This window comes from Oryzias latipes, chromosome 3 (genome assembly GCF_002234675.1).
Source record: "Oryzias latipes chromosome 3, ASM223467v1".
Lineage (NCBI taxonomy): Eukaryota > Metazoa > Chordata > Actinopteri > Beloniformes > Adrianichthyidae > Oryzias > Oryzias latipes.
The window spans coordinates 13104123-13131427 of record NC_019861.2 but is presented as its reverse complement, the minus strand read 5'-3'; the positions used below and the strand labels follow the sequence as shown (position 1 = coordinate 13131427).

At 41.4% G+C, this 27305-nt stretch overlaps 1 protein-coding gene across 5 annotated transcripts; it reads left to right on the top strand.

The window, feature by feature from the left end:
• The first annotated feature begins 5031 nt into the window (after nt 1-5031).
• Nucleotides 5032-25817, top strand: sema6d (semaphorin 6D). 5 transcript variants are annotated; one of them, XM_011488391.3, is made up of 20 exons: nt 5032-5160; nt 11337-11508; nt 11922-12033; nt 12758-12818; nt 13019-13081; nt 13170-13271; nt 13444-13534; nt 13783-13902; nt 14206-14294; nt 15012-15229; nt 15306-15437; nt 16640-16795; nt 18717-18890; nt 19195-19335; nt 19520-19597; nt 19708-19766; nt 20332-20388; nt 20860-21027; nt 21899-22143; nt 22219-25817. In XM_011488391.3, exons 2-20 carry the CDS (start codon nt 11385-11387, stop codon nt 23338-23340), a joined length of 3312 nt encoding a protein of 1103 aa, XP_011486693.1. In that variant the 5' UTR covers nt 5032-5160; nt 11337-11384; the 3' UTR covers nt 23341-25817. The 5 variants fall into 5 exon arrangements, with proteins under 5 accessions (XP_011486693.1, XP_020568160.1, XP_020568163.1 ...); XM_011488395.3 differs by lacking the exon at nt 5032-5160 and adding an exon at nt 5839-6052; XM_020712501.2 differs by lacking the exon at nt 20332-20388.
• Nucleotides 25818-27305: the final 1488 nt, after the last annotated feature.

Sequence of the window (27305 nt, the reverse complement as noted above, 5' to 3'; positions counted from 1 at the left end):
TATTACAGTTCATTTTGCAGCAATTATTTATTCTCTATGAGAGAACATTACCCAGCACAAAGAGGAGGTTGTCCAATTTAATTTTCCTAAGGTAAAAGAGATAATTATCAATAGTATTTAAGCTAATGTAGTAGTATTTGACGGTGAATGGTGAAAAGGTTTAATGACATTGTGACAATAGGGATATAGAATATACCATGTCCTCTGTTGTGTACATGCAAGTAGGGCTATAAACTCACAAGGATTACAACTACCAAGATTCTCTCTTAATTGGATGTAATTTTCAGGTAACTATAGAGGGATGAACAATATCTCTGCGATTTGTCAATCTATCAAACACACTTAGATCAATACCAGTGAGGACAACCTGATGTCCCATATCAAAAACCATCTGGAAATTCATGTTTCAAATTACTAAATATCAATTTAAAAAAAAAACAGAAAACAGCTAAATAAAGACTTCCATAGCCTGACTTGCGGTTGAAGAGTACCACTCCAAATCTAAATGTGCTTTCTCAACTCAATTGTGTTCTATGGACAGCATCTTTTTGTATTGCAGACTTGAAAGAGAAAAAAACAAAGCTTGTTTTAAGCCTCGTTTTCATCTAAATGTGGGACAAATCTTAAAGGTTGCTGTGCAGTACTTCATCTTGGTCACCTTACTCTAAATCCAACAGTTGGTGAGGTTTCAATGCAATTAAAAGTATGAGATTGACAACAAACTACTGACACTACATAATTTTCTTCCCAAAAAATTTTTTGGTTTTGTTTTTGGTGAACTCCTACTTTTAAAACCAAATGAATGTGGAAGTTAATTTTCTGTAATTGAAAATAGTAATAATTGTGAAAAAAAGCATTTATAATGACATCCCTTTGAAGTGCTCTAAGTAAGTAAACATGTGAAATTTTGGATAATATAAAAACCATCAAGCATTGTTTGACCTATCTGACAAGTACAAATTACTATTTAGAAGATAAACATTGGTATGAAGTAGCACGTTTTCTTTTTGTATAAACAAAAATTACCTAATTTTAGGTTTAAAGCAGCTCTGAGAACATCAGTTACCACAAACATGTTAAATGAAGCATAGCTTGAAAAGAATGTCTTTGGAAGATTGTTTATTTCCGTGTCATTGTTTGACAGGCTGCTCTTACTCTGACCCAAAAGGCTGAGCTGAAATAGCTGAACAGATTTATGACATGGGTGGCCCTGATGGATCAGACAGAGTTGAGGATTTAGAGAAAAGGTCTCCATGAAGATTGGAAGACCTGAAAGCTTCTCAATGGGGCTGCACAGTCAGGTGACAAATGGTGTCCAGGCCAACCAAGTGCCAGAAATGGCCTCCTAATCAATCAGAGGTCACCATGCAGACTCAGTCCAGACTGCCTCCACAGTGAGAGCTGGCCATCTGATAGAACACTTAACATCTAGCCAAGAAACATGCAGGCTTTTCTTCTGTCAGTTTATCAGTATTGCTGGCTTCTTCTTCTTTTGCTCCTTTTTTATCATCTTCGTCGGCTTTCTGTTGATTTCACTACCTGCTCCTTTGAGAAAATGTGTAGTTTCTTTTATCTTTAAATTGGCTAGTGGAAGTAAAATATCAACCCTTTTGCAGGCCTCCCTCTGTTCCACCCTTAAGCATGCATCCCCCCACCCTTGACACGCATCCATCTGTACCAGCAGTTCCAGGCAGTAAATAATGAATTACAACAAAGTCCACATCTCTTGTATGCCTATCCTAAAGCCAAGTCCACATATTCTCCTCTGCACCCTTGGGCCCGCCCAGGCACACCCCCTGGGGTCAACCTACACACCACAGGGTCCCTATGGGAGCTTATCAGGCTTTGGGAATATCACAGACCTTCTGTCTCCTGTCCTCCCCATCCACCCTCATGCACATAACTTTGCTCTCCCATTTCCCTTCCCTCCATCTTGACATGAACACACAAAAACACTTCAGCTTGATGGGATGAATCTGCGTGTCTGAAGCAACTGAAAACTCAAAATTTTTACTTTTTGTAGGTCTTTGAAAAAAGTCTGGTTAAAATGTGTTACGTCAATCTTAGATAGGAATAATCAAGACTCTCCATCCTTTCTTCTTTTTACAACTCCCTTTATAGTTTATGGTTTATTTATTTACTGTACTTCAACACAAGCAGCTCATTATTTACTTATTTTTTACTCACAGATGATTCTTCTCAGCATTTAATTAGAACACTTGTCTGTCGTCTTATCTAGATTTGTCTTATCTGTACATTTTCTTTTGTCTTTGCTCTTTTGTTTTTATTGCTGGAATATGCTTAGAATAATCCAAACCAAATCAGAAGTCTTATAAAATCAAATGTCTGCAAGTTTTCCTGTCCGGAATTTTTTGAGTTTGTTTTGTTTTTTTCAAATCAACAATGCAGATTTGTAAAGCTTAATGAAAAAAACTTAATAGATGGCCTGCACAGTGTCATAGGGATTGGCACTATTGCTTCACAGCAAGAAGACCCTGGTTCAAATCCCATCTGGGACCCTTCTGTTTAGAGATTGCATGAGTTTTCTCCGGTCACTCTAGCTTCGTCCAACAGTCCAAAAACATGCTTCATAGGTTAGTTGGTGACCCTGAATTGTCCCTATGTGTGCATGTGAGTGTGAGTGTGGCCATCCAAAAGACTGGCGGCCTGTTCTGGATATACCCCGAAAGGGTCCGGTAGATAGATGACTGGATTGATACAAAAGGCATTTCCTAATGCTGTGAACATCAAGTTAATATAGTCTGGTCTGTTTCTAACAATCAAACCGATGAGAAAAAAATCATTAACAAATACCTAAAGATCAGAACACCAGTAGATGATGATCAGAAGTAAAAGTCACAATCATGAGCTCACTATGACTGGCTTGAGATGCTGGCGAACAGTTGCCTTTCCTCAGCACCTCTGCCTGTGTTGTGTTTAAACATTTGGTTTGTGACGAAACTGGGTTTAAGGGATTTGAGCATCCACAGCAGAACTGCATTCAATCGGAATGTTTATAGGATAACATGATTTAAGGATTAGTGAATGGGAATTATGCCAATATTTATATCTTCAACACAGTACAGAAATCCACATTGACATATAGAGCTTGTTTACTGTACGGAACAGCTTCTTAAAGTAGAGTTTTTTGTGTTTTTTTTTTCAATGTAAACATTCAGCTTTTTGTCTATTTTATTCTACTGGTTTTCTCTCAAACTGCTGATTTATTAGTAAGTTTAGCAGAATTAAAAGACCAATAAATAGGTCAGCCAATGACTACATACCCATGCATTTACTTACCAGACACTACCTGCCAACTTCAAACTTCAGAAACATCGATTTTTCTGCCCATCTCTCCTTCTGTGTACAATCTTAAACTGATTTAGTCACTTTATGGAACCCGGGCAGCTCACAGAAGTAACCGTGATTGACAGAGAATCTGAGATAAGAGCGAACAACGACAGAAAAGAAGACCCTGACTGAAAGTCATATGAGATAGAAAACGATGTTGATAACTTCAGTGAGATTGGAAAGAAATGAGAATGATGGTATGAGAACAGGATTTTGTAAGTGGGAAGATTGGAGGTAAAGAAGTTCAGATAAAGAGGAAGAGTGGGATACACACGGACAAAGACATGCAAGAGGGTTCCAACCCAGGATCAGGCAGATCAACAATGTTTCCTCTACCACCATTGAGATGCAGATAGTACTTTCACAGCCCATAATGGTCGCTGTCAGGAGCATATGTGATAGTGGGTTAGGATGTTCATATGGGGGGAAATTCTCACACATCTGCTAACCCGCCTCTTCAACAGAGTGCAAATGGGCCTCCTTTGTGTGGCCTTTGCGGACTTGGTCAGGATGACCTGCCATGTTCAAAGGCGATTTCAGCGGAGGGAAGGTTAGTTCATGCAAAATGTAGTCTGTCAAAGTATGTAACCAACTAAAATAAAAAGGTACTGATAGGAAAACAATTAAAAAAAAAAGGAAAAATGGCAATGGAGTTAAAATCCCACTCCAGTCATCTATTTTAAAAGCGTTCCCCGTGGTCTTTTAGTGACAATTATGCCATTTTCAGTCAAATTTTAAAAACTTGTGTCAATATCTAAGATATAGATCAGCAGTAGTTTATTAGACATTTTCCTCTGTGTTGTGAACAGGACCGTTGGCATGGAGTGAGCCTTCCTTCATTTCCCATCATCCCTTTACTTATACTCTCTCCCACTAGCTTACAGCCCCTCACAACCCCAACTTAACATTACAAGTAGAACAAAAATGGTGAGCAATATTGGAGCTATTCAGCCATACAGTTTTGAGCCTGATGCCAGCTCGGACGAGGAAAACAAAGACGTACATGGATTTATTTGTCTGTAAGTGGATGCATTGGAATGGAGCGGACCAGGGATCCTGTGACATGCCGATACCAGCTTCTATGTAACAACTTCAGTTTTTTCCATGACAATTTATTTTGTCTGATCCTGAATCACAATAATTTGAATAAAGGAAAAATAAAAAAATAGTTATAATCTTTTTAAACCTTTGTCCTCCGTTATGTGAAAAATGGCACTAGAACACACTTTTCATCAGAGTGGGTCTTTAAGTTTATTAATAAATAGTTGCATTGATTCTCTCAGGTTTTACATAAGGAAGTAAAATTTCTTTCAGTTGTTTATATGGAAATCTAGTGGGAAGGAAAACAGGTTTGTGCTGAAGCTGCTCCTTAAAACTGAACATGTCCAAAGCTGTAACTAAACAGCAAACATGCCACAACTGAAATTATTTTAACTAGGCACTCGTCTCTTACTGATTTGGTGGTGGGGGAAGGGGTTGAACATAGAAGTGTGTGTATTGGGGGCTGTTTTTTTTCCCCCCTCTCTGGGCTTTAGGAGAGAAAGGAAGGAAGCTAGAGCCAAGCAGAGAGAAGCCCAACTGAGTAGGGATGGATGGAGGGGGGAGGGACTGGAGCAAGAGCGCTGCTTATTGGTAGGCTGCAGTCTTCTCACTGGATGGATTGACTTAGCATGGGTCGAATTACACCATTTGCCGTGCATTAGTTTGTTTTTCTCCCAGCCAGGAGAAGTTGATTCACGGCGACGCGCGGCACTATTTTTTTTGGATTACAGCAAAGGATAAGGATACTAAATAATCATTTCAGATGAGGTGAGTTCTTTGCTGCAGTCTGGATGTATATGTATTTTTTTTCTGCCCCGTGTCTTTAAAGCCGCATTACGCAGAGAAAGTCGAGTGGAAAACTAAAAAGCAGAGAAGTCTGTGCTGGAAAAGCAAAAATGTTTCTGACCACGTCGCTATGCCGCTCTGCAAACGATGCTTGCAGGACAGAAATAGTTTGCACTATTTTTACTCGGTCTGTGCTTCACTCCAGACTCATATTCAGGCGTTATTCTTTGGGGAGGGTGTTCCAAATTGAATTTCCACGGCTCGGACGCGTCTTTCTATCGCTTAGAGGGAAAATCTAAGAGGTTTAAAGCACATTTTAAAAGTGAAACTATTAAAGGTTGTCTATGGATGGTTGTCTCTTTTCGTGTTTTCAGTCAATGAATGAGCGGAACGTAGTGAAAGCGAGTTTTTTTTTACGCAAATCGGATGGTTTATTGAGACAAATGCAACTCCTGCGCGCACGCTCTCCACGCATAAATCACTGATTGGGCAAGTGGCAGAGCCTCGTAGTAAAAACAGTGCGTGGTTAATGTTTATGTCTTTCACCCCTGCTTTCCAAAGTTAATGGTGGTGGTGGTGGGGTGGGGGGTAGTGTGTGAGCGCTGCTGAGTGAGGGAGGGGGGCCCCGTGTGGTCGTGGCAGAGCTTGGAGATCTCTCATCAGAGCGCAGAAAGCGGGGTCCGGGCGCGGAGACGCAGTCAGAAGCGCAGCTCCAATCCGTGCGCCACTGGATAAGAAAACAAACAAACAAAAACCGGGAAAAGTGGCGTCCGAATGGAGCGTAAAGTCACAGGAATATTCTTTCTGTCTAATGGATTATGATCAAAGGAATATGACATTGGGTTGGATTGTGTCCCATTCACGCGCTAGTAAGGTAAGTGTTGTGAAAACCAAAAATAAATGAAAGTATATATATTTTACCCCTTTGTGTTTGTTTTTTTAGTCAAGAAGCAAAAGCACTTCAAACTTACATTTTGAAATTTAAGAAAAACCGAAGGTAGATGTTCCTGATTGGGTCTAAATGTGGTCGGATTGTTGCAGTCCCTTTAAAGCTTCCATACTGGAAAATGTCCTAAATATACAATTATTTTGATTTGCAATCACAAATATTTATCTAAGATTGATATTTTTTAGTTGATTATTTATCTAATAAATCTCATTAGCTGCTTTTCGTTTAATCTAGAAAAACATAAATAACATAAAAATGTTGATAAGATAAAAAGAGACAGGATGCTCTAAAACAATGAGAGGTGTGGAGCAGACAGTTAACATGGAGGTTGCACTTGTGTGTCTTCCTCATAGACAGGATTTGATCCTTCTAATCGAAGCTATTATTATTATTTTTGGCATACATATTGGAGAGGAAAGTGCAGATGTTCTCTTAACCCTTTTGGAGGCAGGTCAGCAGTGAGGCTCATCCCTGTGCCTGGGTTTGAGCAGTTAAAGGCAGCCTCATCCCCGTCCTCTAACTCCACCGCTGTCCCCAGTGTCTTTGTTGTCTTCTCTATGAGTCCTGCATGTTGACTAAAGCACTCTGAAAAGATTTGCCATGGATGAAACTTGAATAGCTTTATGGGCCGCTTCACACAATGCAAGCATTAGTGTCATGCGCTTTTTTTTGTGTGCAAAAGAAGTGGAAATAGATGAACGCACAGCTTAATAAACATTCGATGAAATACAGAAGAAAAAATAGAATTTTTATAATTTTTGAGGAATTAAAAAAAGGCAGTGTATGCTCCAAATATTCATTTCACATCTTTAAGCTAGTTGAGTCTGTTAAAATCGTTTTTTTTTTAATGTTCGCATCTTACTAATAATGGGCAAAAAGTTGTCGTAGAGATCAGAGAACTTACTTCATACTTTAATTACAAACTGGATATTTGTAGGAACACCACATAATGGTTTCTCTTAAACATAAGAAGAAGAAAAAAACCTCAAGTTTTTCTAGGTTTTGATGGCACAGCTGGGCTGTGTGTCCCCGCTCGCCTCACTGAGTACATGGTCGGGGCTCGCTGACCAGAACGACCACCGTTAACCTCCACTCCAGCCAGCTGTAACCCAGGAACAGCTATCATTAAGCAACACTGATCAGCATTACTACTAAGGGTTTAATTGGCAGTATGATTAAAGTCTGGGATTGTGTGCACAATTTTTGCAGGCAGCCTGTTTGTTCCGTTTGCGTTATTATCCAAAAATCCCTTTTAGGAGTCCCCGAACCGCTTTGCTACATGTGGGCCCATGATTGGGGGTGGGGCTCTATTGTGTTGAGTTGCCCAAAGCTCCTTTTGTTTTCTTGGTCACACCTGCAGCTCAAGGCTTCTTGCAGAGAGCCGCCATTCTCCTGTTACACTCCTCTGTTCGTCAAGGTAGAGGGGAAAATGAGGCAACCGCTGTTCGTGATGGCAGAGACCCCGCTCTTCTGAGTAATCTGTGAAGCAACAAGTCCAACCAACCATGTCCCTCAAAAGCAAGGAACTGGAGGAGGGGGGGGGGGGGGGGGGGGGGTTATTACTCATTTCGGGAAAAGGAAAGGTTCTAATTGCTCGTTTGACTCAGTCTTACATGTGACTGAACTTTGACTCATTTTTCAGACCCAACTAACATTCATTTTTTGGGGGGGGGAACAGTCTTATATGGCCTGCTGAACGTGAGGAAATCCACATCTGCAGCTGAACTCCTGGAGTTTCCTGTGTTATTAGCTTTACAGCTCAGCATGGTGCAAGATGACAACTGAAGTGTCCTCTGGCTTCAACACCCATTGTTCTGTGGGGTTTTTCTCCTCCCATCACACTCAGTTGACCAAACCTCACACACTGATGTTGTTTACCGTTGTTTTGTTTATTCTTAATGGTACGTACATACCTGGAATGTGATCAGAGTTCTAGGATGTGCTGAACGTGGGTTCTTGAACTCGCATTTAGCATATGGTGTTAATTCTGGACTATCACTACCCGATACTAGTGCATGAATCAGCAGTTAGAAGAGACTTGGTGGAACATGTTGAAGTGGTGCAAAAGGCTTTTTTCTTCACATCTCTATTCCAATATATATTAAAAACTTGGTGTTGTATAATTCCGGCCTGGCACGAATCGCAATTATTAATTTCTCCTCCATGATCAGTTTTTAAACAGTTTACAGAGTTGACTCTTCCACGAATTGAAAAGGACGCCACCCATACACCAGTACCAAATCCTGATTTGTCAAAGTTTAACTGGCTTTACTTTCAGTGCACGTTCAATGGCTGCACATTTTGTATGTAGAGCTGAAAACTAGCAAACTTGCATGTTGACGCGAGTTTTGAACGTGGAAGCCTGAAACGCTTATCTGTATCAACTTTTGATTGGGAGTAGTCACATAAACACGCACTGCTGAGCCCTGTGTGAACGTAGCAAAAATCTTCCCAGTATGACCTCCCTGTAAAAAACTAAACACCCAAAGCTGCAGTGGAAGAGAGGTCATAGCCTGCATGTGCCAAGTTAAGCACAGCTGAGAGGGGAGTAAATGTTAATCTGTCATTTTCAGCTTGGGACATTAAAGCTTGATCTGTTACTACTAGAATTTGGCTTTGGATCCCTACACCCACCCTCAGTGAAAATGTGAAATCTACCACATCCCCCTTTCCCTCCATGTGTTCAACACCATGGGCGTGAGCCAACAGCATTAGCAGTGAAAGTGCGTGGTTGTAGGACGTTGAAAAGCCTGTAATAACAGAGATAATGTGAAGCTAGGCTGAATGCCACTGAGTTGCGTGACAAGCCCAGGATCTCTAGACTTGTTAAGGCCTATACAGGCATGCGCAACCAGCCATACACTCACACACTGAGGGAGAGTCGGGAACCAAAGAGTGGGAACCAATAGTCATTAGAAAAGTAAAGAGGCTTGCACGAGATTGCTGTGTAATTTTAGATAGCTGACCTCTGCCCATGTTGTTTCTCCTTTAAATGAAAGTTCAGGTGGAAAACCTATGCCTGAACCGTGAAGCTGCTGGCGTGCAAGGAATTATGGGAAACGGGAGCTAAGAATCTGCCTCAGCTTGGAGCGTTTTTACTTCTGAATTCTTTATGAAAGGAGAATGGGAGGAAAAATGTGTGAAAATGAATTTTTTTCTTGAAGAGGCGTGGCAGAGAGGGACTGTAAATAAGTAAGGGTTTACCTGGGATGAGAGTAGGGGCAATAAGCAGTCTGCAGCCTGCACAATGGCACAGTAGAACAGCGCTGCAGAGCTCCGATTATTTACTTTTTCTGGACCATCTGGGCTTCCTTTTTTTCCCCTCATTTATTGAACATTTAGTATCTATTCCTGTCCTGAACTTCTACCTAAAACGCAGTGATCCATTGTTTAAGGTTTTGAAACAGCTATTCCTGAACATCTAAACTTCGAGGAGTAGAAAATAAGATTCCTCATTAAGACTCATTTCCTCTTGTCCATAGATCGAAATGCATGCATGCATTAGATCCGTAGATCCCTCGCACCCACAGCTTTTATGTATCTAGATTTGAAAAGATGATGGCATAGAAAATAGTGAATGAAACCATGAGGAGGGGGCAACCTTATGCTCCCCCATCATCCGCATTTTTAGCAGTAACCATTATGTGACGAAGCCGGGGCTTTTTCCTCATCTTGGCCCCGCATTACTCACTCCTAATGACACTGTTCTTTCAAAGGGCTCACTTTCCCACAAAGGGCCGAACAGCCCCGATTACATACTGTTGATGAGCAAAACACTGGCATTACTCACATTCCGCATTACAGCCCCTCTCTTTCATCATCACGCAGCGATTGTTTCTTCCTGCTCTGGGTGATTAGGTTTTTTTTTTTGGGGGGGGGGGGGGGGGGGCATGTTTTATTTCAACTTCTTGGCTCAAATGTTGTTTTTCTGTAATCTGAATAGTACCGTTCCAACAGATTGTTGCTGTCTGGTAAGAAACTTCACAGTCTTTGCTGTTTGACAAAGAGCGCGATAGTCTTTATTGTTAATTGATTTATTTGACAAGCGATAAAGCAGTTTATGTTGGGCCAAAAAAATTCTCCCTTTAAGGGTATTTTTCTTTTTACTAAACTTATGACCAAACTTATGACCAGATCAAATGCTTCAATGGAAGTTGCTTATGTTGTGCTCTGGCACAGATTTAAGTTCGTAGACGGTCTTTTCTGGCTGCTGATTGCCCACGTTTCCTGTGTGGATCAATCAAAGCTCTAATGGCTTGGCAGGCGGGGCTCACAGACAGCTTTGGAGCAGGTGTTCTTTGGGGCTAATTGAACAGTGAGTCAATACTCTGTATGTGTGTGTGTTACCACAAATACATCAGTCTTTGCGTTATGTCATTTGAAAGTGCTATTATGTGTGTGTGCATCTCCCAGCTAATCCATCCCTCTGACTGTGTGACGTCTCCCAGTAAATTGTTTCTATCCGTTCAAGCTTTGCTCACATGAATAATTTGTTGGCCTTATAAATATTTAAATGTACATTGGTCATTAATATATACAGATGCCGTCTGTCTCCAAAGTTGTCTTTCACCCCTTTTTGCACTTTCTAAACCTCTGCCACGCTGACGTTGCGTGAACCTAAACAGTGCTGACGTTTTATCAGGTCACACAATGTCTAAGTCTCGTTCTATTGTAAATTGCTTGCATAAAAATAACGTGAAAATGCAAATGAATCACTGTGCTGCAGTGAAGCACACGAGCTCCTTGGAAAGGCTGGAGTTTTACCAGCGCTGACAGAAATCTGGTTAAGGTCAAAGCAGAGGCTACACTACCGATGGTGATGAAGCTGCAGTGCACTGATTACTGTTGAGTTTGGCTGAGTAAAAACCAGTAAGAGCACAGATGTACTGGAACAGCAGGCCTGCCATGCTCCTAACGGAAGACTTCCGCCGCATCCAACCCACACCGAGATGCCCCACCGGTCAGTTGGCTGACCTTCCCTAAGACAGCAGATGCAGGGAGGGGCGGAGGGGGAAACAGTGCCACTGAAAGCCCAGTCATCAATAAATCAGAGGATGCTGTGTGTGCATCATCAACTAACTGTTCACTCCTTTTGATTTATTTTGTAACGGTTCGCCTTATGGGATTTGAGTGAGCCCCCACGGTGCATGATATGACCTGAAATGTCTTTGATTCCAAACAAAAGCCTGCTTTTCACATGTGTCTGCAGGTAACACCTCCACCAGTGTGAAACAGGAAGTGTTGTCTGTGAGCAGCCATGGGCCAGAGAGCTGCGCTACTGCTCAGTGAGCTTCTGCTACTGTTGCTGACAGCCTCGCGCTCTCTCCTCGCAGTCAGCTTCCCAGAGGATGTGGCGCCCCTCGATGTCGTTGACGCACATTGTGAGTACAAATGAGCCAAGCAGACAGAAGGCTCGAAATCACAACAGCACAACCATGTACCCCGAAAACACACTTTCCATATTTACTACTTACTCCCAGAATTAAGACAAAACGCCCCCAGTCTGGCTGTTCTTGTGGTGTCAGCAGATCAGGTGCACACGCCACATCAGAACTCACAGTCTGCTGTATTGGCCAGCTGTACTGCTAAGTGGATTTCATTTCAATTTCTTTGATGTACTGCAACAACAGAAATGTGCTGACACAAGCAGCCATATTTATGGCACAGGCACACAACAATGACACATTGGTCTGACTGTAGAGAATATGCTGTTCTGTACGCACTTATACTGTTTAGTATACAGCTGGTTTAAGTAACACAACAGGTGAGTGAGTTTTGGGTTGTGTGTTCGCAGTTTCCCGGAGGTACCCCGTGTTCAGAGGCAGGCCCTCTGCGAACGAGTCCCAGCATCGCCTTGACTTTCAGCTGATGACCAAGATACAGGACACTCTGTTCATTGCTGGCAGGTGAGTGTAACACACAAACACACTACTTCTTCCCCCGTCTGCTGCTTTTCTCTTTGGCACATCCGCCAACGCCAGGACAAAAAGCTCTTAGTGTTATTGGATCTGTGGCTTCCAGGCCTGCATCTGATGTATACGGCCAGTATTGATCCAGTAAGGGCGTCTATCACGTCGGCCTGACATGCTGTCAGGGATTTCTCGGCATCTTTACATGTCTTTTTGGTATTTATGGACAGTGGGATTAATCTCAGTGCTAGCACTAATATTGTTGCAGCAAATCACTTGGACACGATGGGTATTGGAGTTGCTCCTCTGGCTCCTTGCAGTCACACTTAGATGTATCAATGCTGACAGCTGCTGTGTTTTCTGTTCAATTAAAGCTAATTCATAAAGATAAGAGTTGATTAAGATTGAAGATGTACAAATTCAGATGTAATATAAATAAAGGTCAGGGAAATGTGCATACACCGTAAAAGGTTCACAAAAATAGCTTAAAATAGTTTAGGAAAGAAATGGAAACAGGAAGTACTGCTAAACACATCATTAGAATAGCATTTTTGAACTTCAAAAATGTAAAATAAACTTCTCTAAAATGAATGTTTGTATAAGCATTTCACTTTGAAAAAAAAACACAGTAAAAAGACAAAATAAAATAAAGACCCAGAAGTGTGTGTTCCTTGCCGTGTTTGATGCTGAGTTGTGTGTTTTTGTTGTTTTCTGTCCACAGAGATCAGGTGTACCTAGTCAGTCTGAGAGAATCCTACAGGAATGAGATCATTCCTTACCGGGTAAGATTCCCATCACATACTGCTCTCTCCTCCTCTCACTCTCCAAAATGTAAAAGACTCTGCAGAAGATGGGAAAACTATTTGTCACAAAACTGTACAGGCTGTCAAGTGACAAGAGTGTAAAACCAGACAAGTGTGAGTTCATGTGTGAGTTTGTGCATTTTTGTTTGACACAAACCTTTTTTTTTGGTCCCTTGTAGAAGTTAACATGGCGGTCGGGCCAAGATGACAGAGATATGTGTGCTGTTAAGGGAAAACACAGGGTATGTAATATTAAAGTGATTCCTTCTGGACAGCATTTCACCATCGGCACAGAAGCCATCAACCTATTTAACACATTTTTGTTTCTAGGACGAGTGCCACAACTTCATCAAAGTGTTGGTCCCCAGAAACGATGACCTGGTCTTTATCTGTGGTACGAACGGCTTTAACCCCATGTGCAGATACTACAGGGTCAGTACTTGCGTGACTCAAACCTTAGACACACTCAGAAAATTATAATTCTGCAGCACAGTTGTTGTTTTGTTTTGTTTTTTATATTGAACTGATTTGTAGCGTTCACTGTGGGGGTGTTTTCCTGACTAACCTGCTCTAATGTGTGGGTGATTTTCCATGTTCCCTGCAGCTGGATAACCTCGAGTTTGATGGCGAAGAGATCAATGGTTTGGCACGGTGCCCATTTGACTCCAAGCAAACCAATGTTGCCCTATTTGCCGGTACGGGTCTCACACACACCCATACGTACACACACGCCCACTTGCCTAGTTAGTCTCACTAAAAAGAGCTGATGTGTTTCACCTCATCTTCTCATTATCACCTCTGTTTTGGAACTGTTAGAAAAAGCTTGCAGCGATAACAACCCAGCCAATTACACTTCATGAAAGAAAATAAACAAAACAGAGAAGATCTGTGGTTTTTCTAACTGTGTTCTCATGTCAAAAATGTTTTTTTTTTTCTTTTTTAGAGGGAAAGCTGTATTCTGCAACTGTGGCCGACTTCCAAGCCAGTGATTCTGTAATCTATCGCAGTATGGGTGATGGATCAGCTTTAAGAACCATCAAATACGACTCCAAATGGTTAAAAGGTAACCAAAGCCTCCTGGCCTAAATCTTTGCTCCTTCCTAGAAAGACATGTGTCTACCTGTCACAAAGCAAAATGCCAGCGGTGCCTAAGCTTGTATATACTCAGCTGTCAGGCTCTTTTTGGAATGATAGAGAACTCTCCTGTCTTGCGAGACTTCATGAGGAATATGGTCCGTTCTCTCCCAGGCAATCTAGGTCACCCCTGTCATATATTGCCTTGTACAAATCTCTGAAATATTGAACATGCACTGTGGTGGTGACAGTGCAGAAATACCCTTCAGCTCTGTGCCTCTTTCTCCCTCAGAACCTCATTTCCTGCATGCAGCCGAGTATGGGAACTATGTGTATTTTTTCTACCGAGAGATTGCAGTGGAGCACAGCAATTTGGGGAAGGTAAGAAAGTGTACCTGATGCGTGTCACATAGAAAAGAGTGTAAAATTTCTCCCACACAGTGGACCCCGCTCTGAGTCTATACATGTACTGATTGGTAATCACACCCAAAATACATAAAATATTGTAATAACCAATTCTGGCTGTAAACGCTGACTTTAAAAACATAAAAAATGTTCAGGAAGTGTGCATGCAGGAGTCTCCAGCCAACACAAGCACACTGTATGTAGAGGAAATCATGACATTCTAAGCTTGAGGTCAACGTTCCATTTGACCACGTTTCATCCTGGGCTGGTCCCAGGAAGCCCGCATCCTGTACCAGAAAAGCAACTGCTAAATATTTCAACCAGACTAATGCTGGTGTGACACCTGGCTTCTGATGGAGGTTTGCAGTATTCAATTATTGAAACATTTGAGCCGACCGCTTAGCGCTTCATTTATGTTCTCTGCCTTGGCAATACATTAAAACAAACATACTTTCATGTGCGTTAAGTTATGCACACTTCATGCTTTCCTTTTTTATGCTTCTTTGAGTTTGGGTGAACAATCTCTTCACACTAAGTTAAAGACAAGAGTGTGTGTTTAGTCATTTGTGCTGAGTCGCTGCAGGATCGAGTTATTTATTATTTAGGATGTTGGAGAGTTTTTAGTGATGTTCACTAAGATCCTTTTTTTTTTTTGCCTGACTGAGCTACCCTCAAAACTTCTGCTCCTCGCAGGTTGTGTATTCCAGAGTGGCTCGGATCTGTAAAAATGACGTGGGAGGGTCACAGCGGGTGCTGGAGAAGCACTGGACGTCCTTTGTGAAGGCGAGGTTCAACTGTTCAGTGCCAGGGGAGTCATTCTTCTACTTTGACGTGCTCCAGTCCATCACTGACATCATCAACATCAACGGAGTCCCCTCAGTGGTCGGGGTTTTCACCACACAGATGAACAGGTGAGCTAGAGTGGGTGTGGCCATTGACAAAGGTTGGTATTTTGGACTTCCAACCAACGTGTCTACCTTCCCACAGCATCCCAGGCTCAGCTGTCTGTGCCTTCTCCATGGCCGACATAGAGAAAGTGTTCTGGGGGCGCTTCAAAGAGCAGAAGACCCCAGACTCTGTGTGGACTCCATTTCCTGAAGAAAAACTACCCAAACCCAGGTAAGACTGTCCCATTCTCCTTCTGAGCAAAATCCCCACTTGTTAAGCCGACATTTTGAAGCCCAATTTTCTTAAAGTCCCACTCCAATCATCTTTTGATGTATTGTAAAAGTGTTCCCAGTGGTATTTTAAATATAATTATGCCGCTTTTAAGCCAAAATAACAATTATTGTTTTCTAGGACACAGTTTCTGCAGAGCGGCAGTAGTTCATTTGAAATCTGCCTCTGAGTTGTGGGCGGGACCATTAGCATGGAGCAACCCCGACCCCCCTTCCCTTCCCTGTTGCTGAGAGCTCTCTATTCACATGCTCTCCCACTAGTTTACAGCCCATTACAATCCCAACATAACGCTACAGTTGCAACAAAAATGGCGAGCAAGATTGGAGCTATCCAGTCGTATAGTTTGAGCGAGATACCAGCTCAGCTGAGGAAAACAAAGACGTAAATGGATCTTTTTGTCTACAAGTGGATGCATCAGAATGGAGCAGAGCAGGGATATAGTGGCCCGCCAATTCTAGTTTGTACATAACAAATACAATCTTTTTCATCTGTTTCTGGTTAACAACAATTTAAATAAACAGATACTCAGAGAAATTCAATTTTGAGCTTAATGTTCTTTATAAATATCCTCCATCATAAGAGAAATGCCACAAGAACATGTTAAAAACACCAAAAAACTCAATTTCCATTGGAGTGGGTCTTTAAAAGAGCAGGTGTTCAACAGAGCAGCTCTTGGCCCTCAGTCATTTTTCTCACCTCTGTTAATCTTCTTTTCCCAGAAATAAACTCAGTGAAATCAAATCTTTTTAACTAGTGAGAGCCCAGGTTATTAGCTTTGACCCAGCATACACATTCACCATCTGTTCATGATTAAATAATTAATTTGGCATAATTAAAAGTGTTGAATATTTAACCTGTTTACAGTCAGCACATATATCTGAAGCCCTGCCCAGTGTCCAAAGAACAAAGTCCACAAAGCACCTAATTACACCAGTAAATCATTGATGGAAAATAATAATGCTTATGTATATTTTATGTTTCCAGCTGAGCCCTTTTTTTGTCATCCTTGTAAACACCTGCTACCTCTCCTCCCCCATCTCTGCTGCTTACCCAATTCATTGCCCATTATTATGACTCCCTGATGTGTGATCTTATAGGCTGGTCTTTGACCCGTTGCCCTCTCTGTGTGCTCTCTACTCTAGACCGGGAAGCTGTGCAGGTCACGGTCCAGCTGCGTCCTTTAAGAGCTCTATCGAGTTCCCGGATGAAACCCTGCAGTTCATCAAGTCCCACCCCCTCATGGACACAGCAGTGCCTTCTACCGGGGATGAACCTTGGTTCACCAAGACGCGTGTCCGGTAAATGGCAGGACAACATTTTCTATGTTTATGCAAATGCTGTTTATACCATTTGGTTAAAAGAATTTGCACAATTTTTTTAAAGAAATTAGCATTTTTCTTCTTCTACCGTATTTTCAAAAATTACAAAGCTGTAATTTGATCAAAAATGAAGGGTCACCTTATAAATGGAGCAACCTTTATATGAATGGATTCTTGTGCTTACTGATGTCGAAGCGATTTTGAGAAGTACACGGCAACCCGTTCAAAATGTCAGTCTGTGTTTTGTTCAAGTTACAAACAAAGTCTGGTGTTATTGTTAATGTATGGTGCTCAGAGAGCAGGTTTTTGGAGGAATACTCAGAAATGCGTGAATGGATCAAAACACCACTTCTTTCATGAAGAATAAACATTGCGATACAGTTAAAAGCTCAGAAAATTGATTTTGCATGAAATAGGCTCCTTAGTTCACAATATAGTTTGGTGCGCCTTATATATTAAGTATGTTTAAAAACATGAATTTCTTGAAAACATGAATTAACGGGCACTTTATAATCTGGTGCCCCTAATAGGTGCAGAAAATAATAATTAATGTTTTAAGCTAAAGGCCTGTTCACACCGGGACGAATTTCGCCGGCGATTTACGCAGACGTTTAACGCCTCGTGACTAAACAAAGGGCACCAATGAGAGTGTGCACACCGACGCGAAAAAACGCCACGCGTCAAAGCGTCAAAAAAAAAAAAACGCCTCGGGTTCGTTTTTTTTTGACGCGTCGCGTCGAAATCTATTCGACCAATGAGATTGGCGCTTTTGCACACGTGTCTGGGGCTTCTGAAGTTACAGTAAAACACAACTTGGGGGCGCTCAAACACAAAACTGCCTTGCTGAGCACACATACCAGCGAAGAAGATAGACGCCAAGTAGCGTCTACACTGCCGCGAAGAAATAATGACGGACATTCTAAAATATCCACGAACCAAGCACCAGTTGGAGCTACTGGTGCTTGAAATATTCATGTTTTCTTTGTATTATTCTGACAAGCGCGTAAATACTTGCTCTCTTCTTCTGAGTAAAAAGCTACTTTAAGAAGCGTAAAGTTGCGCAGCGCCACCTTGTGTACAGGAGTATTTCTGTTTACATTAAGCGCCATCTAATGTCAGGGAATGAAATTGCATGTTCGCTCGGCTCATCGTCAGCGAAAATCGCCTGGGTGTGAACACAAAAAACGCGGCGAATAACGCTGGCGAATAACGCCTGGCGAATATTCGTCCCGGTGTGTACGGGCCTTAACAGGCCAACACTCTACCTGAATTAAACAAAAATGTAAAAGTTAAACTTATTTAAGAGCTTGATCAAATTTTTCATTATTTTAAGGAATTTTTAAGGTAAATAGACATTTCATTATGGAATTTTACTATATTGGGGACACCTTTCCTGCCAAATCTTGTTACTTATAAAGGAGCTTATCAAATTCCACGTCTACAAGTACAGATTACTTTGCTTCCAATTGTGAAAAATGACAAAGGTCAGAATTCTAACCTTTGTTCATTACTTGGGTGTCACTGGTTGATAGAAAGTGAAGTGCAAAACAGATCTTGGTCTGTCATGGTTTAAACAAATAAATAAATAAAACACTGTAGTTTCAACTTCAGTTCAACCTTTATTTTCATTATTGTCTCAGCAATTGCATCTGTTTATAATAATAAAACTATAAGCCAAACATATTTTACCACTACAAAAGAAGATTTCGTTAAGCAGCTTTTTTTTTAAGATTTTGCAAAAGTAACTACTGTTTTTGCATGCATTGTGTATTTACTGATTCATTTACAATATTTAAGTGAGGATGTTATGCTCATCTTCCCAAACATCTGTTGTGAAAAAACAAAAACAAAAATTCTTGTCACAAGGAAATAATCTCTCATCTGACTGATTTTTATGAAGGTACAGACTAACAGCACTGGCTGTGGACAATGAAGCTGGACCTCACAAGAACTACACAGTGGTGTTTATCGGTGCTGAATCAGGGGTCATCCTCAAGGTTTTGGCTAAGACTTCCCCCATGCTCTTGAATGACAGCCTGCTCCTGGAGGAGATAGATGTCTTCAATAAGGCCAAGTAAGGACACTAACCCATTACCTTCTTTCTGTCTGGCTTTCTCCTCCATTTCTCCTTTCCTTCTGGCTTGAGTCAGCACTTCTTAAAAATCTTGGCCCAGATGTCCGGCTTCTCTCAGTGCACGCTTCTTCTTCCCAAAACAGTGATTATTTTTAAAAGTCAGTTCTCCACAAGTTCAAATCATTTAATAGACCCAGAGAAAGCTTTACACGACTTTTTTGTACCCAACAAGAGATTACATCTACTGAGACTGACACTGTAGACACTCATTTGACAGACCCTTGATTGGGTTTCTCTTTTTCAGGTGTCTGTCTAATCATGACGATGACAAGCGTGTCCTCTCGCTGCACGTGGACAAGGACGCACACAGCCTTTATGTCGCCTTTTCGAGTTGTGTAATCCGCATTCCGCTGAGTCGCTGCGAAAGGCATTCTTCTTGCCACAAGTAAGTGTGGCGCTGTGTCACAAGCACAGAGCGGGGAAGTTGGTCATAGATGTTTTACTGTTTTGTTTTTCAAGCAAATGTCATAAAGGCAATGGCAATAAATGTCTCTTGGTTAATCATCAGTTGCACTTGATGATAATGTCCCTTCCAAAATGATTAAACCGCGTTGTTGTGTGCTTGCCAGGTCTTGCATTGCATCAAGGGATCCATACTGTGGCTGGAGGTCTCACGGTGCTTGTGAGAGGATACAGCCGGGTGTTTTGTGAGTTCAAGAGCTGATTTAAAATGAATGCAAAAAATATATTTTTTGCAGCCTGTCTGTATGCAAGCCTGTTGCAATAATCTCCTCTTACATTATTTTTCTGTTTTTAGAACTGGATATGAGCAAGACGTTGAATTAGGAAATACTGCCCATCTTGGAGACTGCCATGGTATGAATCCCATCTCTGTGCCATGCCATCTATCTTAAAACAAGTGCTAGCTTGCACAGTTGGGCTAACACATATTTTAAGCAAATGAAGCAAAAGCCTCATCTTCACACACACGCCATGAGCCTGCACACTCACACCAGTAACCACGCCAGTAACTTGTCCCTACATGAGTCAGTAATAACAGACACATTGCATACAGTACATGCTCACTTGTAACTAATGCTGCCTGTGAGATGCAAACATGGACATGTGCAATTAAGAACTTGTTCAGCTGGTACATGATTATGAAAGTTCAGCCATATTTAATGGCCGAAACAGTGCCTAAATTCTTTTAAATGCATCTTTCCTTTCACATGTATCAGCTAAACGTGACCCAGGCTGAACCTCAGTATTGATCAGACCCAGAGGGCCTCCAGTGAGCAAAAGATAGTCAGCGAGTGCTAAATATTTATAATGTTAAACCAACTGCACTCTTAGTATCTCTTAGAGGGTTATCTTTTTTTTAATTGTTTTTCTTTATCTTTGAATACCCCATAATGATTTCTTGTCCTTTTAATTCTTTTAGCTTTTTTGGGCAGTACTTCAGTGCCAGATTTCAAACCATTTGGTGACCCTACCTCTGGTTAGTTTGATCTTTTACTCAAATGGTTTTATTTTCCTTGGGTTGAGCATTTCCAGCCTTACCACTCATCTTCTGTGCCAAACACCTCCTGAATGCTAAAGCTTCATTTTCATCCTCACAAAGCATAACCACTATGGGACGTTTGTGCTGTGTTTCAGCGCTGATTCACTTCCTCCTTTCCACTCATCGTTTCCTTTCCAGACCTTTTGGTCTTAATGCATGCCCACACAACATCCCTTGGCATCCCCACTACCGTGATCCAGCTCCTCTCCAGAAATTGATATCCTCTGTCTATTACCTTTCTCTGAATAAGGAAAAAAAAGTGCTGTTATTGGTTTGTTTGTGTGTAAATATCACCTATAATAAGGTTTAAGCCTTATTTTTCTGCTAACTCTGCACATGCCAACAGGGAAGAAAACACTTTGCTTCGCACTCATCTGCACATTATTAACCGTTTGTTTGTCACCACAGACATGGAGTTGTCATCTGCGCCAGTCACTGCCCAGCCCAGTGGGCCCATACACCCCCCAGTACTCATATCCACTCACAGCCCAGGTGCTGAGCCTGGCTCAGGCTCTGTGCCGAAGGACGACCCAACCACCTCCCATTCTTTAAAATCTTTCCCAGGGGTGCCAGAGGGTAAGGCCCACAGAGAGGCAGCCAGCGTGATGGGCTGAGCCTGACCTGATAGCTACCAGAAATTCCCATTAGGGTGTAAATCAGTAGATTAGCAATTTTCATTAGATATTCTGACCTTCTAACTTAGACTAGGCACTTTCATTTATAATTTATGTTGTTGAAGATCTTTTATATATTTTTTAGTCACAGTAATTTTTGTCTGCGCTTCCTTGCTGTCTTTTTTCCAAATTATTTCTTCTTATACAATTACACTACCTGCATTCATTGTTCTTTTAACCTTTTTTATGTTCTGTATTTGTTTTGATTCTTTCCCAGATACAGTTAGATTTTTAACTAGCTTTAGTGACAATTTACCCTGGCTGGTAGATCATTGACTGGGCTTACTGTGTGTCACATCAGTGTTGTGGTCACACAGTTGGATGACTAACTCCTTCAATGTCTGTGGTTACTAACTAACCTAGAACAGCAGCTGTCTGGGCTCTAATAATGCAAACTTTGCCTCTATGTCCCCTTGACCAATTCTCTGCTGGTTGTTACATTGTGCAAAAACATTGATTTGGCTCTCTGTCTCAGATAAAATTTCTCTCATTTCCCTTTGGTACTGGATGCATGACATTGTCTCTTTAGGAATGTGGGTCGGGGCAATGCACTTTGGTTTCCTCTGCTTAACTTGTTATAAAATGCTTACAGCAGATTGTGAAATGTTACTTGAGTACACAAAAGCATCAACATTCGCCATGTTTCTCCTTCATGCATCCTTAAATATGCAGAAAACCAATGATTGACTTTCTGCTACTGTATTTTAATGTAGCCATTCTACAACTAGTCACACTTTTATGTGGGGTTTAACAAATGTGTCAATGTTTTGTAGGCGTGGTGAATAACCAATTAGGCGATACCAACCAGATGGTTCACATGAACATCCTCATCACCTGCGTCTTTGCTGCGTTTCTTATGGGAGCTCTACTGGCTGGTCTGATAGTGTTCTGCTACCGGGACTCGTTTCTACGCAAACCAAGACGCGTGCACAAGGATGCAGAGTCTGACGCACCATCTTGCTCTGATTCTGCTGGAAGTTTTGTCAAGCTCAATGGCCTTTTTGACAGTCCTGTAAAGGTATGACTCTGACGTTGAGGTGGGATCGAGTGAGATGTAAAACTAAAGCTGATGTCTTTTTTTCTTTTGTTTTAGGAGTACCAAACAAACATGGATTCTCCTAAACTGTACACCAACCTGCTGAGTAATGGCAAAGACTTGAATACATCCAATGGTGACACCAAGACGATGATCCTACGGGATGGATGTCAGCCACCAGAACTAGCTGCTCTACCCACACCGGAGTCTACACCAGTTCTCCAGCAGAAAGGCCTACAGCCTATAAAGAACCAATGGGAGAGGGCTCATGGGAAGGTCAGCGGGTCCCACAAGGAGTCTAATTCATCAGCAAAGAGTCCACAGTTCCTTCTCTCTTCTCCCGCCCCTGCCAATCCCCACCACCCTCACCTTGGTCTGGGACATTCTCATATTCCCAGTGCGGTTGTCTTGCCAAATGCCACCCATGAGCATCAGAACACTGACAACGAGGATGAACCTCTGCCTCATTCTTCTGAAAAGAAGTTGAAGAATATAGATGCTAAAGGGGGTAGAAGAGATCAGAAGAGGTCTGTGGATGCCAGAAATACTTTAAATGATCTTTTAAAACACCTCAATGACTCTGTGGCAAACCCCAAGGCCATTTTCCAAGAGGGGTCAGGGCCCCACCAAAGGCCACAGCTCACACTGGAGCCCATGGAGGAATTGACTGAAATGCCTCCCAAGGTGCCCAGTCGTGAGGCTTCCTTGTACTCTCCCTCCTCCTCCTTGCCAAGGCACAGCCCTACAAAGAGGGTTGATGTGCCCATGCCCACGACTCCCACCACACCAACAGGAAGTCTGAGCATGGGGGGCACATTGGAGAGACAAAGAGGTGGTTATCAACTCCATCGGAGTGCTTCTCACAGGCAGTCCTTATCCACCTCACCAAATGTGACCATGGGGGTATCTGTATCTCGCCAACAGAGTATGAACAGAGGAGGTTACATGCCCCCGACGCCCCCATCAAGACTTGATTCCCATGGTGCACTAGTAGCATCAGGAATGCACACACCCAACCCTTCTTCTTTGTCACGGCAGAGCAGCTACAGTGGTCATGGCTCACTCCCCCGCACTGGGGTTAAACGGACCCCTTCTATAAAGCCAGATGTACCCCCAAAACCAAATGGATTTTCTCCACAGACTCCACAAATGAGAGTGGTCAACAAGTACAGTTATTAGAGGACCATGGACATTTTTTAAGGGAGAAATTGGGGTTTTTGGTAGAGCCTTGCACCATGAGGGCTTGAGGGGTATGGATGAGACATGGCCTAGTGTGTGTTTGTGTATCAACTTGAGGTGTGTTAACCCTTTAAATTATATGCACATTCACTAACACGGATAAAGGGAAAACCATGTGTGGCCAAAGATTCTCACTGGGGCTGTCCCCTAAACTCATCTGCCTCTCTGGGCTTATAAGCATTGGTGTATGGTCAGTAGAGTTGGATCTACTGCCTATTTTTGTATCTGGGTTTGGGTTACACCCATCTCCCCAAAGGATACAAGGTTTAGGATACCAGGAAGCTGCTATGACAGTTTGGTACCACTCTAAGAAAACGTGGAATACTTGAAAAAATGGATCTGAGTTGTATTGCTGCCCTTGAGCACTGTCTTCCCACTAATGTGAATTCAACAGAGAATAATGGTAGGCAATGCCTTTTGGTATTGAGATGGCAGAGGAACAAAAAAAATCAACAATCATGTTTGTTGCTTTAGACATATGACCATAAACTGCTTAACCATGCAGTAAGTAAAAAGGAAAAGAATGCAAGTAAAAGTGTTTGAATGTGTGCTGGCTAACGAATCCAGATTTTTGTAAAAGCAGTTCACATGTTAGGCCTTCAAGAGTGGTGCCACTTGTTGTACAAAGCACCTTAAGAACTGTTGAAGACCTAAGGCACTGTCCTTCATTTCAACAATTGTCTGGGTTTTCATCTGAAACAAGCTTAAGTCTTATTTTGCTGTCATTCTAACAGGAGTTTTGGTTTACCCTTTAAGTTGGGCTGTAATTAAGTTGAATTTGGAAATTGTGCACTAAACAGGGACAAGAAAACTTACTAGGAAATTTTACTTTGCATTTGCTGCTAAAAATTTGAGACGTTTGTTTTTGGTTCATTTTTTTTTTCCTCAACAGGGCTTGTACACCTTCTGATAAGGCTGTGTGCATCTTCAGTGTAAGGGTTTGTGTGGTATTTCAAACAGATAAAAAGTGCTGATTTATATTAAAAAAAGGAAATACAGCGTTAAAATACTTTTTTCCCCTCCAAGACTTAAGTTTTTCCAATCATGTCTAAGAACTACAAAGAAGCATGGGTATCAAAACAACAGTTGAGTCAATCTCTTGTAAACCATTGAAATAGTTTAGCAGATGAATGGGCATTTTTACATCAAGTTTATTTCCCACCAGATTTCTGGTCGGTGGATCTTGTCTCAACATCCCAATCTGATTCTAGAACATACTATATGTATAACATCATTGTCATTTACTCCACTGGTTCTGCAGCCTATGTTCCCTTTCCAGCTTCACAACTGACCTGTGTACAATCAGCATAACATTTACCAATGTGTCCAAATGAGTCATGCTGGAAATGACGACATCCTGTATATACTTAAATACTATAAATAAGGAGTATAAATATTTTTAGGCAAATGAACCTAAATCTGTGCTTTGTGTGCCTTACGAAATTAAGTATTACAGTAGATGATTTTTGGCAATGTCAACTGGTCCTCTGTATGTTGTTTTCATGTAAGCTACAAACACTTGTTCACAAAATTTAACAGAAATTGTGTTTGAAAAGAGTCATTCCCCTTTCATCTTGGAAAAAAGTGTTTAAAAGATTGGGATTAAGTTAAATACTTCTCTTTCAAATGCCCTTATTGAAAAGGAATCGTCTCCACGGCTTAGTGGTGCCCTGCAGTGAATGTATTTTTATGACCATAGGATGTAGGGTGGTCAGACCTTGCACTGTGGATCAGTCGGCTCAATGCGGCACATCCTACACAGCAAATGCATTAACATAATATTTCACATGAAATGTTGACTCTCGGTATGGCTGAGAGGGCTGCAGAATCCTAGTTTTCTTGGAATTCCTGCAAAGGAATCAAGTCAATTGGTCAGAAGGGACAACAAGAGGGATTGTGTTAGTAGAAATGGGTAGACGGTTTTGGTTACTTCTGTAGTTCTACTTCATTGTCAGTTGCTTGTTTAGCCCAAAGCCACATTTTGTTTACAAGCAGTGATTGTATGTAAAGACATTCTGCCTGTCATCTAATCTATACCCGGGCTTTTCTTTTTTTACTCATGCATACTGACATCACAAACAAAAACTCCACACACACACTCCTCAACTGCCTTGTACAATGCAATATGACCTGGGTTTTTCTGTTGCAATCTAAAGCCTTTATTTCAGTAAGACCTCAATGTATGGGCAAATGAACCATTTTTGTCATGAAACTTTGAGTTGAATACTGTGCAACATGGTAATGCGCTGCCAGCTGTATATTTGATCTCCGGAGTATTTGAGCGTGTAGATATGTTGTAAAGTTGTACTGTGAATGTGTAAATAGTGTTTCCTTTGTTTTTCATACTTTTGAATTTTTTTTAACACAGCATGTATAGTTAAAATAAAACATTACTGCACAGAGCAGACTTTATAAGCTTATTTTTTGTTAATGTTTAATAGAAGTCTCCGGTGATTAATCAGAGTCACTTTGCAATAATGTGAATCAAAAGGTGATGCCATTGAAATCAGATCAGGGGGACCCTTTTGATAAACTTTGAGATGTAATAGGTTGTTGAGGCATCAGTTAAGAGGTTGTACTGTTTCTAAATTGCACTGTGTTGACTGTATCAGACACTGTGTACTGAATTGATAAGACTATCTTTAGAGCTGATATCATGTTTGAGACTGCAACACCAGACGGCACATGGGAAAGTTTCGAGAAGGTTTTTGTTCCTATGCACAATAAACATCTGGACTAACTACTGCTAAAAGCAGAAAATCAAGGCCCTAAATGAGCTGTAGAGGAATGTGCATATGGAGTAGCACTAGTATGGCTTTAGATGCACGCAGCACAGACTTCAAGTGCATGATGTTTTTTGCAGATAGAGCTCTGATGAGATCGGTTGCAAACAACAAAGGACTGATGAAGGGATAAGGGATAATTGCTTTTCATCTACACAAATTGGCGGTGTAGTAAATAAAGGAATTGTCCACCAAGTAATTCCCAGTGATTTGGCCCTAAAAAGACTTGAACACCCACAAAATCACATGCAGCACGTGCAGTAGAACTTGGCACAATTAGGGTCAAGATAATTGGACCCACTTTATGAAATCAAACGAGGCCTTTTCACGGAAATGACATTAACTTAAACAGTTTATACCAAAGCTGGTGCCAAAAGATCAAATACCAAAAACACATTAAGCTTTTGTATCATATTTTAAGGCGACTTTAATTTGATCATGTTTTGTTACTTTCCAATGATCAACCAGAACACAAATTACTATCTGATTGTCTGCATTTGATATTTAGGTAAGTTACAAAGAATAAACGCAGAAATGTTTCAAAGTTGTATTTATGCTTAGATGGCTCCGGGTGTTGTGTGTCGTTTAAGCTTGGGATGCATCACAGAAAATTCTGTACCAGTCTGCAGGGCAGTCTGAGGGCAGTCAGTACGGAAAAAAACCTTGGTTCACACATCATGTCAAACATGTTTACATTTTTTTGGCTGAAACTGGAGCCAGTCATTGCGAAATGTTACTGACCCAAACCATTTACCAAAGTCCAACAACAAAAAACGGAAGGTGGCACACAACAAGAAGTAGGGGAAATTAAAACACAACAAACAGGGCTACATTCACACAGTGCATGTTATGTGCATTGAAAATGCCCATTCTAGAACACACTTTCAGCATACAGTGTTCACACTGGACTGCTACTACCCAATATTAGCGCATTTAGCGCATGTGAAGATGTTTTTTCTTTTACATCATATAGGAAAGACTTGGTGTCATATAGGCACAAACTCCGATTATTAATTTCTCCTCAATAATCAAATTTCAAACAATTGGCACATCCTGGGTTTGAACTGGACTGACTACATTTTCTCCTCATTTTTTGGCCAACATAGCTGTCCCTTCCAGTGG